The sequence below is a fragment of the Callorhinus ursinus genome, unplaced genomic scaffold, assembly GCF_003265705.2.
Source record: "Callorhinus ursinus isolate GAN/ISIS: 27379988/994484 unplaced genomic scaffold, GSC_fseal_2.0 scaffold23, whole genome shotgun sequence".
Classification (NCBI taxonomy): Eukaryota; Metazoa; Chordata; class Mammalia; order Carnivora; family Otariidae; genus Callorhinus; species Callorhinus ursinus.
The window spans coordinates 7,239,834-7,265,838 of record NW_027397085.1 but is presented as its reverse complement, the minus strand read 5'-3'; the positions used below and the strand labels follow the sequence as shown (position 1 = coordinate 7,265,838).

The following is a 26,005-nucleotide window of genomic DNA, read 5'->3' as shown; positions in this document are numbered from 1 at the left end:
AAACCCAGGTGTCCTCTTTTCTGAAAGAGTACTCCAATGATGTCTTGGTCTTTTGGTAGGATTGAACTGCCCTGCTCTCTTTCAGTATTTGTACTTACTTTTCCTGGTCTAATTATTTGATTGCTCTTACTGTTAATGCCTGGTCCTGATGTTTGAACTCGGGCTGCTTGAACAGCCCAACAAAGAGAAGGCTCAGGAAAGAGCGGCAGGTAGGAAAATGGAGCACATCCATGCCCCCCAGAAAAAGATGGTTAAAGTAGCTGGATTGAACCTGGGTCATTACTATTTCTAATGAACATGTCTTATTCACTGATGATACATGTGAGGTGTTGAATATTATATGACATTAGTGGTATTCGGTAATATCAGATTGAAGAGTCTAATTTGGTTATTTCTGCTTGAGAATCTATCCTGGCTGAGAAAATTCCCTTTCCAAAACAACATGCCTCCTTCATTTTGTTTATTTGTTTAGTAGTTAGACTATTCAGGGCTATCAGCTTGGCGGGTTGGGGCCTGCCCACGGCAGATCACAGGTTTCTACATGCAGGGGTTGAGGGATGTGTGCATAGGAGGAGTCTCCATGTCCATTTGAAGCCCTGAGAACTTACTGAGTTGGTGGCCTCTCAGCCTCCCGAGTGGCAAAGGGCCATCTGTCTTTCTGCATTTAAGCTTCCTTAGCCCTGGGCTTCACAGAGAGGTCTCTGTACCTGTCATTGCTGGCAAGAGCTGTAAATAAACCTCCCAGCTTTTTTTGGCTTGCGTGGAGGCTTTGCGAAAACTCTGGCTAGGTGACTTAACAGTGTTTCACTCTCCACCCACTGGGGGGAATAAAAAACAGGGAAAAGAAACATTTCACTTAGCGTTTAAAGCCCCCACTTTTAGAAGGTGTGATGTCAGCTGGGTCCTGAGGCAGATAGCCCTGGCTCCCCACAGCAGGAAGGGGCCCCAGGGTGCACTCACAGCGGGTACCATCTTTACCACTTCAAAACGAATGAAGGCTTTTGTCCCTCTTTCTCCAGAGTTTGTCATCTGCCTACCTCCAAGGCTACTCGAGTTCAGCCTGCATGATTGGAAATCACTGGACTAGACCAATGGTCACCAGCCTTTTAGAGCCATGATTGCCTACTGTGGTCTTGGAAAAAGGGTTTGAATACAGAATGACTCAGTAACAAAGGGACCTTAAAGGTCATTGGTGTTTAGTTTTGTTCCTTTTATCCAGTCCTTGATATATCCTAGACACTCCAGGGAAACCAGAAACACCATTTAGGAAAGACAAAATGATGCATTTTTTTAAATAAAAATAGATAAAAATAAGTGGACTGAAAAGTACAATTACCAACACATTTTGAGCTTTAGATTGTGGGAGTCTTAGTCATTGGAGGTCAACTACATAACCAGAACTTAACAGATAGAAGAGTCATCTGGCTAACCCATTACTTCCTGAAATCTGAGGATGGTGAAATCACATCTCCTGGGACAGTTTTCAGTCTCTCTGTTAGAAAGTTTTTCCTTCTTTGTCTCATTGTATCTTTAAGGAAGGAATGTGCTCCCTTTCCCACTTGGTATCTCAGACACCCTTCACCAACACTGCCAGTTGTGTTTTTCCTTCAGATTATTTTCAGTTCTGCACACTGTTCTTCATAAAAGAAGATAGTAAAAGTTCCTTATGTTCTCTGGTCACTTTCCTTTAAACCTGTTGGCAGGAAAGGGATGACATGGGTATGGCAGAAAGTGAGAAGCTGTCTTCGTCATGTTTTAGTGCTTTGGTGTTATCAGACAATTAGATACATGAGTCAAGGGCTCAAGGAACCAAGAGCTGGGCTGGAAACATGTGGAAGCCGATGAAGTGATCTAGAGAGAGAAGTGTATTGAAGAGCAAGGGGCTCAGGTCTAGCATTTAGAGGTTATGGCCAAGGAGAAGGAGCCAGCAATTTCAGTTTGTCTGTTTGGTTTTGGTCTAGTTTCTTTAACTTAATGTCATGGCTCATATGGGATACCATACTCCAGGAGTCACTAACCAGGTTAGGACTTCTAACCTGACTTCTGTAGTTTTTAATACAATCTTCTATAAAGAAAGTCTAAAAGTAACTTTTAACCATCAACATCCATAATTAAGTGTCAGTGGAGAGGGGATGCAGGCTTTGAGGAGTGCTATAATTTACAAAAATTGGGGGTTCCCTTTAAGAAAAAGAAAATAAAATTATCAGTACACAGTTAAGTACAGGGCTCAGGGAGGGGACGATGCCAGTGAGGAGCCTTGAAGTTTGAGCTTCTTTAGCTTTACGATAAATCCATTTGCCCATCAACTAAAATCCCTGAGTCTTTTCCATGAATATTGTTGTTAAGCCACATCTCCCAATCCTTTGCTTTATCCCACTGGTTTATTGGACCTTACATTTATCCCTTTAGTATGCCATCCTGTTAAGAGTTGATTTAGCCATCATCATCCCAATGTCAAGAGCTTTCGTGAATATTTTAATTCTGCCATCCCACGTTTTGCTCTGCCTCCCATTTTCATGCCACCAGCAGATTTGATAAGCATTTCTTTGCCATTTTTATCCAAGTCAGTGCTCCACAGGACATAAATGGGCCCTGAGGCATCCCATCACAGACCTCCATCCAGGATGATACTAAGCAACAGGATTTATATGACTGGCTATGAATCCACCTCATTCTGCTATCACACTGTTCAGAGATCTTATTAAACGTCTTGCTAAAACCCAGAGATACACTGTCCACTGTATTTCTGCATCAGTCAAGCAACTAACCTAATCAAAAAAGGAAATCTAGTTAGAGCAAGCTGTGGTTTAGAAAGTCAAATCTTACTTCATTATCTGCAGTAAAGTCATTATTTCCCATATTTTCCTTCCTCTTCCAGTATGCCTGCATTTAATTAGAATTTTAACATTTTTAACAAAAAAGACTATCTTTGCCCCAAGCAATATTTCTTCCAGTCGTGTCTCTCATCTGTATTCTTAAGAACAAGGGAAGGGTAGCAATCAGTGTGCTTGAGAAGTATTTGCAGGCTCATGGTCACTTCCAAAGCAGCCACTCCAGGAGGACAGTACATATCGAATTGGCCAAGTTTAATGAACATTTCTGGAGCTGATGATGTATTAGGGAAACACACATATTGATACAGAGATACAGAGGGTGTGTTTCCTCCTATTCAGGAACTTTTACTACAATGGTTTATACTAAGTACCATTTACTATGAGGATAATTTCCAAACTCTTTTAGAGGAAGACTGTTTCCAAGTCTGAGATGTACGCACAAGTTTCCTTGCCAAGGCCAATGTGGCTGGCTCCTCCCCATTGCTCTCACCTGTGCGTTGCATAGGCACAGACTGAGTAGGTGCTCTTCAGACTTGGTCTTTGGCCTGAGGCACTCACTCCAGCGTGCGTGTTGGTGCGCAGGTCTGGAAGCTGGCCCCGGGGAACTGGGGGGTTGGGGATGCAGGGGCTTTTTTTCCCACTGTGTCGCTCCAGGACTGTGGCAGCCATGCCTCCTGTTCCCTCTGTCCTTCGTGAAGGCCTCTCTGCAGCCCTGCTCTCTGTGTTCCTGCCTCATCGTGCTCAGTATGCTGTGGCTTCTGCAGAGACCAGATTTTCCCTTTCTGAAAGAAACCTCTGCGGTGCTGACCTTCTTCTCCGCTTTCCCTTGTACTCCATAGTTTTCTATTCACTGGGCTCTCTGCTGGTTTTCAATACCCTGGACTTCCTCAAAATTCTGTGCAAACTAGCTTTCTTTTGGGGTCACATTTCCTTTATTTCATAGGAACCTCCCAGCTGGAAGTGACAAGATGCAAAGTAGGGAGGTATTTCTGAAATTCTTTTTTTTTTTTTTTAACCTTCTCCTTGAACTTGATGATTCAATCCCCTCTACACACAGCTGGCTCATACCCTTAGCTGCCACAGCCCTCAGGGTGGAATTTTAAAAATTGAAATGAACTAAACTTAATTTTGAAATTTCACTTATATTAAAGACTCAGCATTTTGCGTTTTCCTAGATTTCTCCTCTAAAATGTATTGTAAAGCATGAAGAGTGTGTATGTACTTGGTGTGAAAATGAGGATGGAGAGAGCCCTAATTGTGCTACAGTAATGGTGATGAGGGCCTATGCTAATTGTTGGACAACAGACCCTATTTGGTGCTCATGTTTGCTTTGGTCAGCAGACAATTTGAGCAGAGGCTGCCCCCGAAGTGCTTTTTCAGTTTTCTTACCTTCTAAAATGGTTGATTCTTCTCCTTTTCATAGGAAATTGTTAAGTCTGAGGAAAACGGCAAAGTCAAAGACTTATTATTTTGCTATTTTGTGACCCTTTACACAAAATGTAGGATAAGTACACTTAACAAAACAAAAGTGGAGATGTTACTACAATCTAATGTAGGAAAATCCATCTATAAATTACCCATCTACACCACACACACCAGTTGCCTCGGAATGTCAGTGTCTAGGAGGTTGATGTGAGACAGAGGAAACCATTCTAATACTGGAAGGTGAGAGTTCATCCCTAGGCTCAGGGATGCCTAGGCCAAGTGAAGTCTTTGCTTTCCCTTTCATCATTAACCATCAAAGACACAGAGCTCTTTCCCCTTGAAACTCTGGGCTGATTTATGAGCTTTGCTGCAACTGACAGAAGACTGGAGTTGATGACACGATTCTCCCTCACTGCTTACTAAGCCGGCCATGAAACATATGGCCATAATATGGAGTGAGAAAGAAAACAGCACTTTCATTAAACACTGGTCTCTGTTTTGGTCACGATTTGCTCTTCTGCATTCCCATCCTATGCACTGAAAAAGTTTGGAGCCAAATTTGATCTAAGCCACTCACACCCAGGTTGCCATGAGAAAAGCAGGAGTTATGAGAAAATAGAATTTCTCACCTTGGATTTAAACATGAGCCAATGGGGGACAAATCTGGCCACTTGCTCATATAATTAATTATCCATTTGCTTTAATCATCATGACTTTAATCAGAGTATTTGTATTTGCAGAGAATCCACTAGATGAGCCACTCATGTTTTAAAGATACCGGAACCAGTAATTTTTTGTAGTGATATACAATCTAGGACTTCCTGTCTCCAAGGGAAAGAAAAACACATCAAACTTTTTTCTTTGGTATTAACCAAATTCTAAAAGTAGTCAACAACTGGAGCACTAAATCTAAACTCCTTTAGTGTGTCAGGCCTTTTTGCCAAGCTCAGTGGAGTAAAGGAAAACATTTTATGTAAGTGGTGAAATGACTCACATAGGCTTCCTCTGTGATTGTGTAAAGGGCATTCATGCACAGCAGGCACCCAGGGGTGATATCCAAAGTGCTTCATAACTACTGTGGCACAGGCACTCATCATTCAGATGGTCACCGGGCCTAGAACCGGAGTAGAGGTCTGGAGGTCCACTGCTGGGCAAGAACAAAGGCTGGAGGGGTCCCAGGGGAGGTGCTCATGGTGGGGAGGGGTGGCTGAGGTAGAACGGAGTAGTAGGAAGGGTTGGGACAGAGGCTGTTCACCCACCAGAATGGAAATATTTCTGCCTTTACCCAACTAGCATCTCTGAAATCAGCCCTTTGTGCACCCAATGATCCTGTAATGCATGGAGATGATGGATCAGTGATGACAGTCACTTAAACCTTTTCTTTCTTCCTTTATTATTATTTTTTTAACTCCTAGATTGGGGAATTACTGAGTACCACCCATCCTGCCAACAAAGCCAGCTTAACCCTGTTCTGTCCTGAAGAAGGGGACTGGAAGAACTCCAATCTCGACAGACACAATCTCCAAGACTTCATCAATATTAAACTCAACTCAGCTTCTATATTGCCAGAAATGGAAGGACTTTCCGAGTTTACCGAGTATCTCTCAGAATCAGTGGAAGTCCCATCTCCCTTTGATATCTTAGAACCTCCCACATCGGGCGGATTCCTAAAGCTCTCCAAGCCTTGTTGTTACATTTTTCCAGGAGGGAGGGGCGATTCTGCATTGTTTGCCGTGAATGGATTCAATATGCTCATCAACGGAGGATCAGAAAGGAAATCCTGCTTCTGGAAGCTCATCCGACACTTGGACCGAGTGGACTCCATCCTACTCACCCACATTGGGGATGACAATTTGCCTGGAATAAACAGCATGCTACAGCGGAAAATTGCAGAGCTCGAGGAAGAACAGTCCCAGGGCTCCACCACAAATAGTGACTGGATGAAAAACCTCATCTCCCCTGACTTAGGAGTTGTATTTCTCAATGTTCCTGAAAATCTGAAAAATCCAGAGCCAAACATCAAGATGAAGAGAAGCATAGAAGAAGCTTGCTTCACTCTCCAGTACCTAAATAAATTGTCCATGAAGCCAGAACCTCTTTTCAGAAGTGTAGGCAATACCATTGATCCTGTCATTCTTTTCCAAAAAATGGGAGTTGGTAAACTTGAGATGTATGTCCTTAACCCAGTCAAGAGCAGCAAGGAAATGCAGTATTTCATGCAGCAGTGGACTGGCACCAACAAAGACAAGGCTGAACTAATCCTGCCTAACGGTCAAGAAATAGATATCCCAATTTCCTACTTAACTTCAGTCTCCTCTTTGATCGTGTGGCATCCAGCAAACCCTGCAGAGAAAATCATCCGGGTCCTGTTTCCTGGCAATAGCACCCAATACAATATCCTGGAAGGACTGGAAAAGCTCAAACATTTAGACTTTCTGAAACAGCCGCTGGCCACCCAGAAGGACCTAACTGGCCAGGGGGTGACTCCAGCTGTGAAACAAGTAAAACTGAAACAGAGAGCCGATAGCCGGGAAAGTCTGAAGCCAGCCGCAAAGCCACTTCCTAGCAAATCTGTCCGAAAGGAGTCTAAGGAAGAGACCCCCGATGTTGCAAAAGCTAATCATGTGGAAAAGGCACCCAAAGTTGAAAGCAAAGAAAAGGTGACAGTGAAAAAAGACAAGCCCGTAAAAACAGAGACCAAACCTCTAGTGACCGAAAAGGAGGTCCCCAGCAAAGAAGAGCTGACTCCCGTGAAAGCCGAGGTGGCTGAAAAGCCCGCCACAGATGTCAAACCCAAAGTTGCCAAGGAGAAGACAGTGAAAAAGGAAACAAAGGCAAAATCTGAAGAGAAGAAAGAGGAGAAGGAGAAGCCAAAGAAAGAAGTGGCTAAAAAGGAGGACAAAACACCCGTCAAGAAGGAAGAAAAACCCAAAAAGGAAGAGGTGAAAAAGGAAGTGAAAAAAGAAATCAAGAAAGAAGAGAAAAAAGAACCCAAGAAAGAGGTTAAGAAAGAAACCCCACTAAAGGAAGCCAAGAAGGAGGTGAAGAAGGAAGAGAAGAAGGAAATTAAAAAGGAAGAAAAGGAACCCAAAAAAGAAATTAAGAAACTTCCTAAAGACACAAAGAAATCATCTACTCCTGTACCTGAAGCCAAAAAACCAGCTGCATTAAAACCAAAAGTACCCAAGAAGGAAGAGGCAGTTAAAAAAGATTCTGTTGCTGCTGGGAAGCCAAAGGAGAAGGGGAAGATTAAAGTCGTTAAGAAGGAAGGCAAGACACCGGAGGCTGCGGCCGCAGCCATTGGCTCTGTGGCCGCGGCCGCGGCTGTGATGGCCGCAGCTGGAATAGCAAGCGCCGGCCCTGCCAAAGAACTTGAGGCCGAGAGGTCCCTTATGTCATCCCCTGAGGATCTGACCAAGGACTTTGAAGAGTTAAAGGCCGAAGAGGTCGATGTGGCAAAAGACATGAAGCCTCAGCTGGAGCTGATCGAAGATGAGGAGAAACTGAAGGAAACAGAGCCAGTCGAAGCCTATGTCATCCAGAAAGAGACAGAAGTCATCAAAGGTCCTGCTGAGTCTCCCGATGAGGGAATCACCACCACTGAAGGGGAGGGCGAATGTGAACAAACGCCCGAGGAGCTGGAGCCAGTCGAGAAGCAGGGGGTGGACGACATTGAAAAATATGAAGATGAAGGAGCCGGTTTTGAAGAATCCTCAGAGACTGGAGACTATGAGGAGAAGGCAGAAACTGAGGAGGCCGAGGAGCCGGAAGAGGACGTTGAAGAAAATGTGTGTGTGAGCACCTCCAAGCACAGCCTCGTGGAGGAAGAGGAAAGTGCCAAGGCTGAGGCAGATGTGCATATCAAGGAGAAGAGGGGGTCTCTGGCCAGTGGAGATGACAGAGCAGAAGAAGACATGGATGAGGCAGTGGAGAAAGGAGAAGCTGAACTATCTGAGGAGGAGGGTGATGAAGAGGACAGAGCCGAGGATGCCAGAGAGGAAGAATATGAGCCCGAAAAAGCTGAAGCTGAAGATTACGTGATGGCCGTGGTTGACAAGGCTGCGGAGGCTAGCGGTGTCGAGGATCAGTATGGATTCCTTACCACAGCCATCAAGCAACCAGGAGCCCAGTCTCCTGCCCGAGAACCTGCATCTTCAATTCATGATGAGACTTTACCTGGAGGCTCAGAGAGTGAGGCCACCGCTTCTGATGAGGAGAATCGAGAAGACCAGCCTGAAGAATTCACGGCCACCTCTGGCTACACTCAGTCTACCATTGAGATATCCAGCGAGCCCACCCCAATGGATGAGATGTCTACTCCTCGCGATGTGATGAGTGATGAGATCAACAATGAAGAGACAGAGTCCCCATCTCAAGAATTTGTAAACATCACCAAATACGAGTCTACACTGTATTCGCAGGAATACTGCAAACCTGCTGTTACGTCACTCAATGGATTATCTGATGGATCAAAAACAGATGCCACAGATGGGAAGGACTACAATGCGTCAGCCTCCACCATCTCACCACCATCATCCATGGAGGAAGACAGATTTAGCAAATCTGCTCTGCGTGATGCTTACTGCTCCGAAGAGAAAGACCTGAAAGCCAGTGCCACACTGACGATCAAAGACACCATCTCAGCAGTTTCTGATGAAAAACTTAGTCCACCCAAGAGCCCATCCCTGAGCCCATCTCCTCCATCACCCATAGAAAAGACCCCCCTGGGTGAACGCAGTGTGAACTTTTCTCTGACGCCCAATGAGATTCAAGTCTCAGCAGAGGCAGAAGCAGCCCCAGTGTCTCCTGAGGTGACCCAAGAAGTAGTTGAAGAACGTTGTGCTAGTCCTGAGGATAAGACCCTGGAAGTCGTGTCTCCATCTCAGTCTGTAACTGGCAGCGCTGGCCACACACCTTACTACCAGTCTCCCACTGAAGAGAAATCTAGTCACCTCCCCACAGAAGTAATTGAAAAACCACCAGCAGTTCCCGTGAGTTTTGAATTCAGTGATGCCAAAGATGAGAATGAAAGGGCTTCCATAAGCCCCATGGATGAACCTGTGCCTGACTCGGAATCTCCTATTGAAAAAGTTTTGTCTCCTTTACGGAGCCCTCCCCTAATTGGATCCGAGTCTGCATATGAAGGTTTTCTAAGTGCTGACGACAAGGCTGCTGATAGAGGTGCTGAAAGCCCCTTTGAAGGAAAGAATGGAAGACACGGCTTTCCAGACGAAATAAGTCCAGTTTCTGACATAACTTCTGCTGGTCTTTTCCAAGACAAAGAGGAAGGGAAGAGCACAGACTTTATACCAATAAAGGAAGACTTTGGTCAAGAAAAGAAAACTGACGATGTCGAAGCCATGAGTTCTCAATCTGGACTGGCTTTAGATGAGAGGAAGTTAGGAGGAGATGTTTCTCCTACACAAATAGATGTCAGTCAGTTTGGATCTTTTAAGGAAGACACTAAGATGTCCATTTCTGAAGGCACTGTCTCAGACAAGTCGGCTACTCCTGTTGATGAGGGTGTAGCAGAAGACACATACTCTCATATGGAGGGTGTGGCCTCAGTATCCACAGCTTCCGTGGCTACAAGCTCATTTCCAGAGCCAACAACAGATGACGTGTCTCCTTCTCTGCATGCCGAAGTTGGTTCCCCACATTCCACAGAAGTAGATGATTCCCTTTCAGTGTCTGTTGTGCAAACGCCTACTACTTTCCAGGAAACAGAAATGTCTCCATCTAAAGAAGAATGTCCAAGACCAATGTCAATTTCTCCACCAGATTTCTCCCCTAAAACAGCCAAATCCAGGACACCAGTCCAAGATCACAGATCAGAACAGTCCTCAATGTCTATTGAATTTGGCCAAGAATCCCCTGAGCATTCCCTTGCTATGGACTTTAGTCGACAGTCTCCAGATCACCCTACGGTGGGTGCGAGTATGCTTCACATCACTGAAAATGGGCCCACTGAAGTGGATTACAGTCCTTCTGACATGCAGGACTCTAGTTTATCACATAAGATACCACCAATGGAGGAGCCGTCCTACACCCAAGATAATGATCTTTCTGAGCTCATCTCAGTGTCTCAGGTTGAGGCCTCCCCATCCACCTCTTCAGCACATACTCCCTCTCAGATAGCGTCTCCTCTCCAAGAAGACACCCTGTCTGACGTCGTTCCTCCCAGAGATATATCCTTATATGCCTCACTCACCTCAGAAAAAGTGCAAAGTCTAGAAGGAGAGAAGCTCTCACCAAAATCTGATATTTCTCCACTCACCCCAAGAGAGTCCTCTCCTTTATATTCACCTAGCTTTTCAGATTCTACCTCGGCCGTCAAAGAGGACATAGCAGTTTGCCACGCTTCCTCCCCTCCATCGATGGATGCAGCACCTGCAGAGCCCTATGGCTTCCGTGCCTCGATGTTATTTGATACGATGCAACACCAGCTGGCCTTGAACAGAGATTTGATCTCGTCTGGTGTGGAGAAGGACAGTGGAGGGAAGACACCTGGTGACTTCAGCTATGCTTATCAAAAGCCTGAGAAAACAACCATGTCCCCAGATGAAGAAGGTTACGACTATGAGTCTTATGAGAAAACCACCCAGCCCCCAGATGTGAGTGGCTATTACTATGAGAAGACAGAGAGAACCACAAAATCCCCGTGTGACAGCAGCTACTCTTACGACACCATTGAGAAAACCACCAAGACCCCTGAAGATGGTGGCTATGCCTATGAAATTGCTGAGAAGACCACCCGGACCCCTGAAGAGGGGGAGTACAGCTACGAGACAAGTGAGAAGACGATGCGGTCCCCTGAAGGGGGCGGTTACAGCTATGAAAAGACTGAGACGTCTAGAAGGCTCCTGGATGACATCAGCAATGGCTATGATGACTCTGAAGATGGCGGCCACACACTTGGGGATTCTAGCTACTCTTACAAGACCACTGAGAAAATTGCCAGTTTCCCTGAGTCCGAAAGTTTCTCCTATGAGACATCTACAACAGCTACCCGAGCCCCTGATGCTTCCACGTACTGTTATGAGACGGCAGAGAAAATTACGAGAACCCCCCAAGCATCTATGTATTCCTATGAGACTTCAGACCAGTGCTACGCTGCAGAAAAGAAGTCCCCCTCAGAGGCTCGCCAGGACGTGGACTTATGCCTTGTGTCCTCCTGTGAATACAAGCATCCCAAGACGGAACTTTCGCCCTCCTTCATTAATCCCAATCCTCTCGAGTGGTTTGCCAGCGAAGAGCCAACTGAAGAATCTGAGAAGCCCCTTACCCAAGCGGGGGGAGCCCCGCCACCTCCAGGAGGAAAGCCACAGGGGCGACAATGTGATGAAACCCCTCCCACCTCAGTCAGCGAGTCAGCTCCGTCCCAGACAGATTCTGATGTCCCCCCGGAGACCGAAGAGTGCCCTTCCATCACAGCTGATGCAAATATCGACTCTGAAGATGAATCAGAAACCATCCCCACAGACAAAACCGTCACATACAAACACATGGACCCACCTCCAGCTCCCATGCAGGACCGCAGCCCTTCTCCACGCCACCCTGACGTGTCCATGATGGACCCGGAGGCCTTGGCCATTGAGCAGAACCTGGGCAAAGCTCTGAAGAAAGACCTGAAAGAGAAGACCAAAACCAAAAAGCCAGGTACAAAGACCAAATCGTCATCACCTGTCAAAAAGGGTGATGGGAAGTCGAAGCCCTCTGCAGCTTCACCAAAACCAGCGGGCTTGAAAGAATCCTCAGATAAGGTGTCCAGAGTGGCTTCTCCTAAGAAGAAGGAATCTGTGGAAAAAGCAACAAAAACCACTACCACTCCTGAGGTCAAAGCTGCACGTGGGGAAGAGAAAGACAAGGACACCAAGAATGCCGCCAACGCTTCCACATCCAAATCGGTAAAGACGGCAGCTGCAGGTAGGTGGAAGATGCCGGCACCCTGATACAGGTCACAACTGTTCCACTGTGACCGGAGCCTTTGAATGTCCATGTGACTTGGTACTGGGAAGATGAGAGAATACAACAGTCCCTTCCCTTTTACTAGTCTCTTCTGCCGAGAGGTGTGGGTGTTAGTCCCGCGTGGCCGCAGGCTTGAGGGTGGTGCAGCACATTGCCCAGAGCAGCTCTGATCTCCTGGGTTCGCTCCCTTCGGCCACACAGCAACCACAGCCTTGTTCTAAATCTTGAGAACTAGGGATGTGTGTTTCAAGCTCCCCTGGAAGACTGTGTTGGCATTGGCTTCAGTCATACTTGGCCTCAGAATCGAGCTAAGGTGACACAGGCCGGGAGCTCCCGAAGGCTTCGGGAGCACTGGAGTGCCAAGCCAAGCCTAGTGTGACCAGTGTAGGCCCAAGATTTAGATTCAATTCTTTTATGAAAAAATGTTTAAGTAAAATTATAACATTTTTCAAATTTAAAGTTATAACATTTAAAATTAAAAATTAGAAAAATTTTGAATTAAAAAAAATCGCCAGTCTAGAGTGACATGCACATTAAAGGCAGTGCTCTGCTTTCTTATTGGCCAATGAATATCATAATTTCAGTTGACCAGTACCCAGTACAAATTGAGAGAAAAACATCGAAGGCTCTTCTTATCCCCCTCTTTTGCCACGGTCTCACTAACAGAGAGTCAGGATTCTATTCCAAGTTGAAATTCAGTTGGTAGAAGGAGGTATCTCTGACTTCTGATCATTTCTGTTTTGGTCCCAATTCCCTTATTCAATTCCCAAAAACCCAGCAATAACCTGGGTTTTTGATGGAACAGGTCTCTGATCGCCCAGCTTCATTTCTTTGCTTCAAACCAATCATAGGGATTTGCATTAATACATTTTATTTGCTTTAAGTAGTTATTCAGGGATTTCAGACCTGAATTCACAAAGTAATATAAATTGACCCAAACGTGTAAAGCAAAAAGTAATTTAAATAACATTTCCTCGTTTATTAGGGAAAAATCTGGTAGATGAACCTTGGGCCTCTCGAGTTCTGTGCATTTTAGGAAGTATCACTTAGAGCTGCCAAGCTTTACTTTAAGCAGCATGGAGGATCAATTTCAAGCCCGAGTTCTCATCACATTTCCTCTTTGTACATGCATGCAGAAAACAAACTGGATTTGTTCATGCTTAGAACTAATGGAAAACCACCAGAAATTAACCTCTTGGTCTGAAAGAGTTGGCAGCTGGCCTGCACTTAGGAGAAAACATGACATCGTTTCAAACAGATAAAAACCAACTGAAACTCACTACCAAACTTGCCAGATATAGCCACTCTAGCCCACACAATGGGGTTTTTAAAACATTTTTTGTGCGTCGTTTAAAGAGATATTCTTAAGGCCAAGTAATAAATAAAGATGAGTTCATTTGAATTTACTTTGAAGATGCTTTTTCAGATTTCTAAAACAACACAACTGCATTATTGATTTTTGTTTAAAAAACCTGGATTGATTGCTGTCAGTTCTCTCAGTTCGTTTAGTGTTGATGGTAGTGATTTAGCGCACAAGGGAAAATTGTGGACATTTTTAATTGTTAGAACTGTAGTTAATAAACTTACGCTATCAGAATTCTTTGGTACACCTAAGTATGGACATTTTGAGGGCTTTTAGCTCAGATTTATTAAAATGGCTGGTTATTCATTAAAATGAGTCAGTTTACCCAAATATCAGTTTGGCTGATTGTCTTCACTCCCCCAATCCTTCTAAAAGTAAAACTGGACAATCGAAGGAATTCACTGGTGGTTTAACTCTGGGTTGACAGTCTTTAACTATCCTATGGAGAAAGGGAAGACGATTACGTATGTAGGATCCAGCTGGTATTTTAAATGACTTTATAGCAGTGGTCTCAAACCAACCGCACATTAGCATTATTTGGGATGCTTTTGAAAGACGGTGGTGCCCAAGCCCTGTCCCAGCCCAGTGAAGCCAGACTCTGGGGTGTGGGGTCTGGGCATCAGTACTAGGCTTGCTAGGTGATGCTAATTATACAGCTAGGCTGAAGGACCACTGCCTTAGAATGCCAGTTCTGTTAATGTTCCAGAAAGTTTAAACCTTCTAGCCAGAACAAGTCAGAAAGCCATCTCATCAGAGAAGGTGCCAGGAAAGTTTGGGGTTAATCTGAATCTTGACTTTGCCTGGGCTTTCTAATTTAGACTGCCAGTGTTTCCCAGTCTGGTATGTCTTGACTGGCGAGAGAAAGCCTAGTCTTGCTGAACCTTCTTGTCAAAGTTTGGTAGCCAGCCTTGCCGAGGGAGACATGTCTCACTTTTCAGAGTACTGTGCTAGGACCGAATATAGTGTTTCATCAGTTTATGAACAACGCTGAGTTCTGGGGGCCTTGGAGATCATAGAAGGTTAAAATCTGAACCATTTACTAAGTCAGATGTTGGGGTATACTATTCAGCTGTGAGCAGAGTTGCTGTCACATGAGATCATAATGTGAATTACTAACATTGCTTAATTGTGGTTTGCCAAATGCAGAGGCTTCCTTTTGACTTTCAAAATCGGTTTCTTAGATCACTTTTCAAATTAGGATGCACACTAGCAGCTCTTTTAGGAGGAGTATTACTCTCTAGTTCCATCCTTTGGGAAGGCCTTGGAACTCTTTCTTTCTAAGGGGTTGTCCACAAAGGAGAATCATCCCATTCTTTGCTTCTCCTGTTGAGATGGTAAACCACCATGTTATGCTTTCTCCAGTTGCCCTTCACAAGAGAGAGAGAGAGAAATGCCCAAATGCTCCCTTTGCATATCCTGCAGGACCTTCTTGGGGATGGGTAGGAAAGGAGTACCGGACCAGTGAGTCTCTTCGCATTTCTGTGACCCTGGCTTTTCTCTTTGTTTGTTTACCGAAGGACCAGGAACCACCAAGCCTCCCAAGCCCTCAGCTGTGCCTCCAGGCCCCCCTGTGTATTTGGACCTGTGCTATATCCCCAATCACAGCAATAGTAAGAATGTTGATGTCGAATTTTTCAAGAGAGTGAGGTCATCCTATTACGTGGTGAGTGGGAATGACCCTGCTGCTGAGGAGCCCAGCCGGGCTGTCCTGGATGCCTTGTTGGAAGGGAAAGCCCAGTGGGGCAGCAACATGCAGGTAAGAGCCCCAGGACAGTGTCTGCACTGCACATGGAGCTATGTCCAGAGGCCGAGGGAGGGAATCGTGTTTAAAGAGGCACCACTGTGATTGTGGATCTGCATAAGGTGCCCCATGGGTCTCTCCCACATGAAATATCCTGAGGACAAAGTGGATTTCACACACGGAAGACAGTCTAGAATATTATTCTTGGTACCACCACTACCACGGTCTGGGAGGAAAGCCACTTTACCATCCTAGGCATAATTCACTTGTCTACAAAACGGGCCCAATATTACTTGACCTTCCCTCTAATATACCAAGAATCAAAATGCTATTTCCATGTGAGAGCTACTCAAATTGTCTTTACTCCTTTGTGTTTCACAAATAGACCAAACCTAGGAATATGGCCATTTAGAAAATCACCTGGCCAGGTGAAATCCCACAGGAGGAGCATTACTGAAAATGGTCCCCAACAGGACCCTCCCAGCTCACAAACATCACATTGTAACTGGCTATGAACCACCTCTCTTATTTTGGAATGATCTTTGCTTATCTCAGGTTTACCTGTGGTTTTGCATAGTCACCTAGTAAACTGCGTTTGCATAACAATAAATACAATTATTTGCTAGGTAATCATATTAAATCTCATGAGAAACACCCAGTAGCCTCCTAATGAATATTAGATGGAATTTTTACCATACAAACTAGTACCCACCCAGCCAGCCAGCCAGCCACCCACCCACTCTACCATCCCAGCCACAGACACAAAGATAACAAATCTTTGTTCTCAGGATACAATATTAGCTACACACAATTGAGCGGCAATGATAACTAAAGTTCCTTGGATTAAATACCCAGTATCTTTCATGCAAAATTGCCCAGGTCTGTGAAAGGAAATATAAGCAATCCCACCTTACCTGAAGCCCTTCTTAACACTGAGTATTTGAAAACTCGATGATGAATATAGAGGAACTAACTGACTGGTCATGAGCTGCTTTTGGTTCCAGTCTTTAACTCTCTCAGAAAAACTTAATTTTTTACAGCTCTATTTTGATTTCTGGAAAATATATTAAATTGGAAAGTCCTTTGTATCTCTTGAGAAAAAATAGAAAATTTTCCTCTTTCCCCTTCTTCTTTTAATGGTCTGATTCATACCTTATTATTGCTTTATTTTTTTAATCAGATTTCTAGCTCTGCCCTTAACCAGCTACTTTCTGTCTCCCTGCAGGTAACCCTGATCCCTACTCATGACTCAGAAGTGATGAGGGAATGGTACCAAGAGACCCACGAGAAACAACAAGACCTCAACATCATGGTTTTAGCAAGCAGCAGCACAGTGGTTATGCAAGATGAATCCTTCCCTGCATGCAAGATTGAACTGTAAAAGCCAAGGCCAGCCACACCACAGGATTTGAACTTTATTTCCAGAAATTCTTCAATTTGAAACCACCTTTTCTAAAAAGTCAATTCGTCTAAATAAGTCACTGAACTGTTACCTGCCAAATGCTATACTGTGTCATGGTGATGCAAGTCACTAATATTTCTTAGTTTTTGCTGATTGCTAAGGGAAGTAACAGTATTCCCACAGTAGGGTTCAAGTTACTGCAAAATTACCTACCCCAGTTCATCTCTGCTGAACATTTGGAAACCATGCACTAGCAAACCCAACTGACTTCTGCTAGGTAGAGGCATTTGTCTTAGAGAGAGAGAGAGAGAGAGAGAGAGAAAGAGAGAGAGAGTGCACGCGCACAATGAGAGAGAACACAGGAGAGAGAGAATGAGAAAGGAAAAGAATGCAAGAGAAGGAGAGGTAATGGTAGAGAGTGCTGGTGAGATATCCAGAGAGAAAGAGACAGAGCAAGGTGGGGTAAGGAGGAGAGAATAACCAGCACTTAGGGGCTGCATTTTCTCAGGCAGTCTGTATTCTGTAGTCTACATAGGCCAAGTTTTCAATTTGTGTCAGTCTGAGTCATCAAAAAGGGTCTTCATTTTCTAAAACAAGTTAGCTGGAAGGAAACAAAAAGAACAAAACTTGTTATGAGGGCATGTGAGATTTTCACGCCTTAATTAAGCTCCTTCAGTTTGAAGGCTGCACACTGACATGATGTAGTGAGCGCAGACTGGATGAGCGAGTGGTTTGAACCCCATTCCGAACTCTCAGACTCTTCAGACACACGAGTAGATTGATCTAAGGCATGCTCCCAGCATTTGTCCACCCAGTTAGTCCACTCGGAGTCACTTCACCTGCATGCGGAAACACCCAAGTCCATCCCAATTAACAAGCAAATACCAAAGCGGTTGGGAGTACACATGGTAGACAATTTGCCTTAGAAAGTGACTTGAATGTACAAAGATACTTGATGCACTTATTTTTTAATGAGACCGCAAGTTTATAAAACATCCGTGTAGGATTATAGATACTCCAGTTAAAGGAGCAAGTGTGTGCGCGTGTGGGAGGGGGTCCTAGAAGCTGATCTGATTGGTGCAGCGGTTTGATGCTGAGTCATGCGTGTTGAATACCACCTCAGTGCACCTGTGGCCCCTCAGCCGAACAAGTTGAGCCGATCATAAGCTTCTCTACTACTGCAAGTTCCAAGATCGAAATGGCTTCTATGATCAGAACTGGGAACACAGTGAATCTTATGGTGGAAGAGGTTCTCGACAAGTGTACAGTATTTACCTTCCTTTGTCTTACATTGGCTTTTTTTCTTTTTTCTTTTTAAATTTTCCATTACTTTCAGCATAATTATGGGAACAAGTGTACAGAAGAGTTTTTTTGTTTTTGTTTTTAGATATGTGAGAACTTTTCATAGATGAACTTTTTAACAAATGTTTTCATTTACAGGAAAATGCAAAGAAAATTTCAAGTGACAGTCTTTTTTTTTTTTTTTAAGTCTTTCATAAGACAAAATAATGTTTCTTGAAGTTCTGGTGAGATTGAAGTCTGATGTTGCAGTAATAATATTTATTAAAACCCATAACTACCAGGAATAGATGATACCTCCCACCCCTTGATTCCCCTAACATACAAATCTGAGTATGTGTTATTTGAGAGTGGGGCAGAATGGCACGGTAGGCTACTTTCCCAGGCCTTTGCAAGTGTATCACCCTGTGGTATTCTACATCCTTCTTTCAAGACCTTTAACCATGAGGTAAAAGAGCCAAGACAAGTTCAAAGAACCCTAGCAAAAATTTGCTTTGGGATTTTCTTTTCTGGAAAAAAAGGTAAAAGAAATAATTCATTGAGAGCAAATGAATTCCCATCTCCGACGATTCATCCATGTAGAGTTCAGAGATCATTTCCATCATTGTTGTCATTGAACTATGAACCTGGAAGCCAGATCATGATTAAAACTGACGTCAAGTTTCAAGTTGCAGACCAATGCACCCAGTGTTCAAATGTGGCAAACTTCTCAGTGACAACTGTGCTGTGCTCTGTCACGTTGTGTTTCCTGCAGACTCTTAAGATCTACGGAGTAGTGAACAATGACCTCATTTTATTTTATATGTTAGTTATTTATTTCAAAATTAACATTTTAGTTGATTTTTGTCTGGTAAGTGTATGTTTTGCACTGCTAACTATGAGGGTTTAAACAATGCTTCTTCAGGGTCCCTTCACGGAGGACCTATGCAGTCTACTTAATGCTGTGAATTACATTTTTCAAATGTTTTAATTTTTTAAAAAATTATTCTATTTTTTTTTAGGCTTCTCTAGAAATGCTTTTATTTATTACCCCATTTCTTTAGAGTCCTTAAGAATGACACATTGCTAAAGGGTACAAAGAATTCACACAAAGTGGAAAACGCATTGTGACAAAAATGGATTCTATTGAGTATGAACTTACCTACTTCCAACTTATTTTATGAGACCACCCAAGATACTCATGATAACTGTTTACCGGTTGGTTGAGTTGGTTAGGTCCGTGTAATACATGGGAAGGGAAACTGATTTCCAGCCTTCTTGCCAAATCCAGACTCTGCTTGATTTTTCTTCGATAGAAGATGGAATTATTTTCCAGTTTCCCCAAATTAAATTTATTTAATGTGTGCATTATTTTGCGTTTTAAAAAAATACCAACGTTTTCGAGAATTATAGCCAGTCTTCAGTTACAGCCATTCTACCCTACTCCTTTTTCGCTTTTTCTTTGCTACGGGATTTAGTGGGAAAATACACAAAAGCTGTCCATGGTCAGCTGGCTCTTCTTCCTACGCAACGTATCGGTACCTTTTTCCACCCATCGTTCTCAGTGATGACCGCAGGGCTTGAGTACACCAGGAAGGTCACGTTTGCGTTGCAGGTTGCTCCTGTCCTTCCAGACACCTCTCCTACCCGCGTGACTAACCTAATTCTGCTAGTGCCGTAAGTACACCGTTAGTTTAGTAACAGCCGTCACAATGTACCATGTACATTCACGGTGAGGGCTAGCGGCTGACACAGACTTCTAGGAGCTTTATTCGTACTGATTACTTAATCCAATTGTACAGATTGAATATTTGAGTGAAAGGAATTTACACTGTTTAAATGACGAGACTCCATCGAGAGGGCACTCATGATCACGAACTTTTGGTAGTATTCTTAAGCAAAATTCTACAGAGACTAAATGTTAAGAGATGATCCTCCACTTTCAATTTTAACGAATTCTATCCCCTTTCTCAAAACCCAACCCCCATGCATGCTTTCTCAGTCTTGTGGTGGGACTGGATACAATGACCCCTTCCCCCCAACACCATTTTCCATGGAGTTCAAAAAAAAAATTTTTTTTTTTAAACCTTACATATCCTAGTGAATGGTTTCCCCAGTGTATATGAATGTTTTAAGTGTCTCCAATAGCTTATGCAGTTTAGGAGCTTCTCAATACTCATTTAATAAGATTCAATCATTTGCTAATGAAAATTCTACCACCTTCCATTTTCTTTCTATTACCAAATTTCAGCTCTCAGGAGCTGCTCTACAATTCTGAAATTGCTTTTCTTGCCTCTCTTTAGTCACCTGTCACAGGAGGTTCTTGCTCGGTAATGATATTGTGAGTTAGATTAATAACATTTTTTTTTTTTTGTGCTTCAGATTTAGAAGAAAAGATTTATTTCCATTTGAAAGGAACTGTAAGCTTTTATCTTCTAACCAACTGAACAACACACCAAAAGCAGCCTAGGGATGAGCATTTCTTTGAAAGCAATTAGGTTACTCACCTGGTATTAAAACTATTGACTATTAAAAAAAAAATCTGACTTTATTAATTTAAAAGGCAGCATCAAAAACTGAAAAGGAAGGGAAAAAAAAATAGCTTCTCTGCACTCGTTTGGAGCTCCCCAAGCAGGAGCCATCAAGATGAGGCATCAAGACCGGGCTGCCCTTTCGAGAACACCGTGCAGCCATCCTGAGTTGTGCTTACCTGCGCTGCATGCAGCCTTCTCTTTCCGGTCCTGGAAAGAAGTGGTCTTGAGCCCAGCTGAGAAGCACCTCCACTCCTCTCTCTTGTTCTGAATGGTGTTTGTGTCAGTCTGCAGCTGTGTATGGTATTATGTCTTATAATCCTGCATCACTTCTATCCTATCCAGTCATATCTAATGTAGAAAATTAGTTTTCAGTGAAAGTAATATGTAGTGCTTTTATGATATTTGTGTGCAATATCCCCTCTTCCATTGAGGATATTTGATGTAAAAGAAAAAACAACTCAGTTCCACAATAAAATACAAAAGTGGCAAAAGTTCATGTATGTGCTGTGCTGTCCTTTGTCTAGTGTGCTGAGTTGGGCTCATCAGGAGTTGGGATTTGCCACCCACAGTGGGGGGACACATTTCACCCACGAGGGCTGACTGTGTTCTTTTCAGTGGCTCCCTGGCTTTTGGCAAACTGCAGAGGGCCTTGTACTATTTTGGTAACTGCTACATTGTTATCTTTTCTTGCCCACCCCCGGAGTGTGTTGGGGTCTAAGGACAGAAACTGGGAGGTGAAGGAAACAGATAATTGCCATTATTGCTTAAAAAGAATACACAGACCGGGCGCCTGGGAGGCTCAGTTGGTTAAGCGACTGCCTTCGGCTCGGGTCATGATCCTGGAGTCCTGGAATCGAGTCCCGCGTCGAGCTCCCTGCTCAGCGAGGAGCCTGCTTCTCCCTCTAACCCTCTCCCCTCTCATGTACTCTCTCTCTCTCATTCTCACTCTCTCAAATAAATAAATCTTAAAAAAAAAAAAAAGAATACATAGACCAATGCAGATGGAGGATATTGGGAGGGTTTATGTAAAGCAAAACACAGGTTTTAATCCTAGTCCTGCCACAGACGGCTGGCTGCCTGACCTCAGTCACTTTATCCATCCGAGGTTTCTTTACTTCCCTGTAAAATGAGAGGATTTGACAAGATGGTCAGACTGGGTGATCCCTCCCAAGACTGACTTTCTGGGGCTCTACAAAGCCATCATGTTCAGGAATTACATCTAATACCATATCTGCCTCTTGGTTTCTTGCTCAGTTACAGAATAAGCTTATATAACTAACATAATTCCTTATGGCTTTGACTGACACCCAAGAACTAAAAGCTGTTTTAGGGAAAGTGATTATAAATAACAGAGTATCTGAAAAAAGAAGGAATTTCTTCGTCATTCGAATGATTCTTGTACCTTCATGCTATACCTGGCAGTGAGTAATACTGTGGGGACTTATAAAGGCGAACAAAACATAAAGTGCTGCCCTAAACTGACTGGGGTGACAGGGGCTCCCAAAGTTCAAGGGTGAGCTTTGGTGACCTAGGAAAAGCACCAGAAGTGATGTCTAAGCTGAGACCTGCTCTGTGTGTGTGTGTGTGTGTGTGTGTGTGTGTGACAGACGCAAACTCCAGGCAGATGCAACAGCTCACACCAACAGAGCAGAAGCAGTTATGTTGGGGGGGCCCACTCAGCTCAGAATGGCGAGTGTGCAGTGGGAGGCACTGGCACCTCGATTCCTTCCACATGGTCACACTATGCTCACAGAGGGCTCAACAGAGACTTCCAGGACCTGGCCCTGTCTTCAGAGATGATCCTTTGGCCTCAACAGGTGACTGCAGTATGTCCTGAGTCATAAGGATGTCTCTTTGTTACATACACTCCTTTTATCTTATATTGTGCCTCCAAGACCCTGGGGATTCACGAACTGGTCTTGTTAAGAAGTTGCTGTTTGGCAGAAGGGATTTGGAAATGCCTCCAGAGATGAAAGGGTTTAGCATGTGAGAACTCAGGGTGGGAAATCATCACCAAGAGATTTTAATTACATCTATCACGCTAAACTAAGTTATCTTCTATTCCACTGCCAAACTACTCGGTTCCAGGATGTCTTTCTGGCCGGAACCGAGGATGCGGGCCCATCTGCGTTAGATCGGGAACTGCCCGGGCTTTGGCTCTGCAAGTCCTGTGTCTCAGGAGGTCATCGGTCCCAGGGAAGCCCTGCCAGGTGTTCACCCGACCCAAACCTCCCCACATGTTTCTATCCCACCCCCTGCAGACCCAGGCACAGCAGAGATGGGGAGGGAGTTAATACCCTTCCACGTGGTCCTTTTCTAGACACTGGACGTGGCGTTCTTTGGTTTCTTTTTTCCTGTCTTCCAGGTAAATCACCAAAGGTCTGCTAAGGTACGGACTCCACCTTCTCTCTCTTTATAGTTGTATTGCTCATTCTAAATGTTTCTGTGTCCCTACAATGATCTCTCGACAAACTCCTCACTCGTGAATTCTCGGGCTCTTGCATAATCCCAGATCACCATTTCCTCTTTGATTTTATACTGTGCATCTTGAAAATTCCCTGGAGTCATGTATGCACATTGACTCTTGGTCACACCCAGTTCCTTGAAAATGAGCAGTTCTTCTGGGTAATTCTGGTGGTGCTCCTGGCCATGTTTTCACAGATGATGGAGCATGATGATAAGGACTGCTTCATGCGGTGATCACGCCATAAAAAATAGGCACAGCTCCATTTCATGGCTCAGACTCTCCCCACTCAAACCAAAACTGCATGTTACTGTAATGCAGTCTCATGGATTTGAGCTGATGACTTTTACAACTGCTATCTCCAGTCCGTACCTCCTCTGATCTCCAAATTCAGATCCTGCTGTCTATTAAGAGCCCCATTTGGATGGTTAATAAGGATCTGTAAAATAACTCCAATTAAATTTAACATGCCCCCAAACAAATCCTTGATTTCCCCAAACTACTTCTTCCCCTAGGCTTTTCTACCTCAGTAAATGGCAAACTCATTACTCCAGTTGCTCAGGTAAAAAATCTTGGCCCATCAGCAAGTCTGCTGGCTCTTCTTTCCAAATACATCTCGTCCAACCCCGTCTCCTCACATTTACTGTGACTGTCTAAGCCCATCGTTCTTCTCCTGGATTATGGCGGTAGCCTCCTAACTGATATTCCCGTGTCCAATCTCTGCCCTCCATGTTTGTTCACCACACAGCAGCTAGACCAGCAAACCCTCTGAAATTGTTAGGTCAGAGCACGCCATCAGAACCTTCAGATGTGCTCTCATCTCAGAGTGAAGGCCAGTACCCTTACTAACGGGCCTGGGAGTCTTATACCATCTTACACCCTCCTGCACCCCTCATCTCCTGCTATTCTCCACCTTATACTTTCTGCTACAGCCACACTGGCCTCCTGGCTAGTCCTCTGGCACTCTAGGCAGGCTTCCATCTGCTCCCTTGGTGCTGGTTCCTCTGTCTGCCACACTTTTCCACAGGTAACGCCATGATTCTCACCCTCACCCCCGTGGGTCTTCAGTCAAAAGTTATTTTTCCAGGAAGGCCTTCCCTAACCAACCTAGTTGAAGCTGCAACCTCCAGCCCCTACGCAGCATTCTCTTTTTCGCTTCCTTGCTTTCTCTACCACTTATCACCATATGACTTACTATGTACTCATGAATTAACTGTCTCCCTCCACAGAATGTAAATGCCATGAGGGAAGGGATCTTGGTCTATTTTGCTCCTTGCTATGTCCTCAGTGATTATTTGAACAGTGCCTGACACACAACAGATGTCCAATAAATATCGGTTGAATGAATGACCATACTTGGTCTCAGGTTGGCCTGGGGGTTATATGGTGCAGCTGCTGGGAAGTGGGTTTGGAATTGGACAAACTTGGGTTCAAGCACTATGAACCCACTTATTAGTCGTTTGGCCCTGGGCAAGTCACGTAAGCCTCAAGTTTTCTCCTCTGCGAAATGAAGGTAATAATCCCTGCCCTGCAGGGCTGTTCTAAGTAGGTGGAATTAAATCAGGTAGAAATGGGCATTCACAAAGAGGAGTTGTTAAATATAGTTTTTGCAATCAAGATGGGTCCAATGATGAGCCAGGGCCCGGGAAACACTGATATCCAACAGTGGCCCAGCATATTGTCACTGGAGGAAGCTTTTAACGGGCACTGGTTTTATTCCACATACTATTTTAGGCATATCAACCTGGGGGTGGTGGTTTAAGGATTAAAATTTTGAACTCTGCTGAGATGAAGTATTGTAGAAACCAAAAAAGCAAGTGAAATTCTCCTACCACTGAGTACATGAGAATATAATGCACCTCTTAGAAACCCTTTATAAATCTTCCCTACATTCCTTGATCTAGCATTTAAAGCCCACAATGGAATTTTCAGATACTTCTTGTAAGAATAAACTTTGTTTTCTGAACATGTCCAGCTCACATCTGGAATCCCTAACATTCATACATAATAAGCTCAGAGCCGCAGTGTAACTGTTTTAAACAAAGATCCCAGGGGTAACTGCCACAATCTCAGGGGCACAGCCACCACCTTCTCTGGACTTCCTTGTATACCATATGGGTAGGAGCATCCTCACGGCAGCATGCAACGTCAGCAACAAAGCCAACTCAATGGGGAAAGGAAAGGTTATTTTCAAGCTAAGAAGCTGTTATTTAGAATAAAAGGCAATTTCCCTAACATAATGATGTTGAAAAGCACTCTTCTTACCTCATTTTCTAAGAGAAGATTTAAAAAATTTATCATTGTCAGAGTTTGAAAAGTTCAGGTCTGAAGATTATTAATAACCATTTAATGAAAATACAACCATACCACATTTTCTGCTTTTCATTCTCTACAGCCAAAGCCCTCTGAGCCCATTTCAAACTTCATCCCTTCCTCACCATGTACTCCCAGCGAGGTTAACTGGGTGCAATGGTGTAGAGTCCCGCTGACTCACAGGAGCTCACATCATAGCAGCTTCATTTTGGAACTTAGGACTCCTGGTCCCAGTTACTTATCGCCTGACAGCAAAATCATATAAATCATCATTTACTCTTTTCCATAATGGACTCTGTTTAGGAAGAATAACAGCCTACCCTATATTACTGCATATTTTATACTTTCACTTAGATAAAAAGCAACTATTATTTTATCAAATAGTTAAATATTAAAATTATTAAATGTTAATTATTTTCCTAGCCTGAGAAATGTCATTTGCACAAACATTATTCTTGAGTCTCATCTACATCAGTGCAAAAATGCCTGTGGATGCCCTGCTTACATATCCTCAGCCAAGGTTTCTGACCTTGGCACTACTGACATTTTGGACCAGGTACTTCTTTGTCATGGGGCTGCCCTGTGCACTACGAGGTGTTTAGCAGCATTTCTGACCTCTACTCATGAGATGTTAATTCATTCATAGTGAAAAAATGTCTTTAATAAACTAATTTTCAGGGCCT

At 43.9% G+C, this 26,005-nt stretch overlaps 1 protein-coding gene across 2 annotated transcripts in view; it reads left to right on the top strand.

The window, feature by feature from the left end:
* The window catches only part of MAP1B (microtubule associated protein 1B), a 90,668-nt gene extending 73,404 nt beyond the window's left edge, over positions 1-17,264 (top strand). For both annotated transcript variants that reach the window (XM_025892880.2, XM_073905366.1), the window contains 3 exons: positions 5,675-12,185; positions 15,108-15,346; positions 16,557-17,264. In XM_025892880.2, the coding sequence (XP_025748665.2) occupies positions 5,675-12,185; positions 15,108-15,346; positions 16,557-16,712 (6,906 nt within the window). In that variant the 3' untranslated portion in view covers positions 16,713-17,264. The remainder of the gene's footprint in view (positions 1-5,674; positions 12,186-15,107; positions 15,347-16,556) is intronic.
* The last annotated feature ends 8,741 nt before the right edge of the window (positions 17,265-26,005 follow it).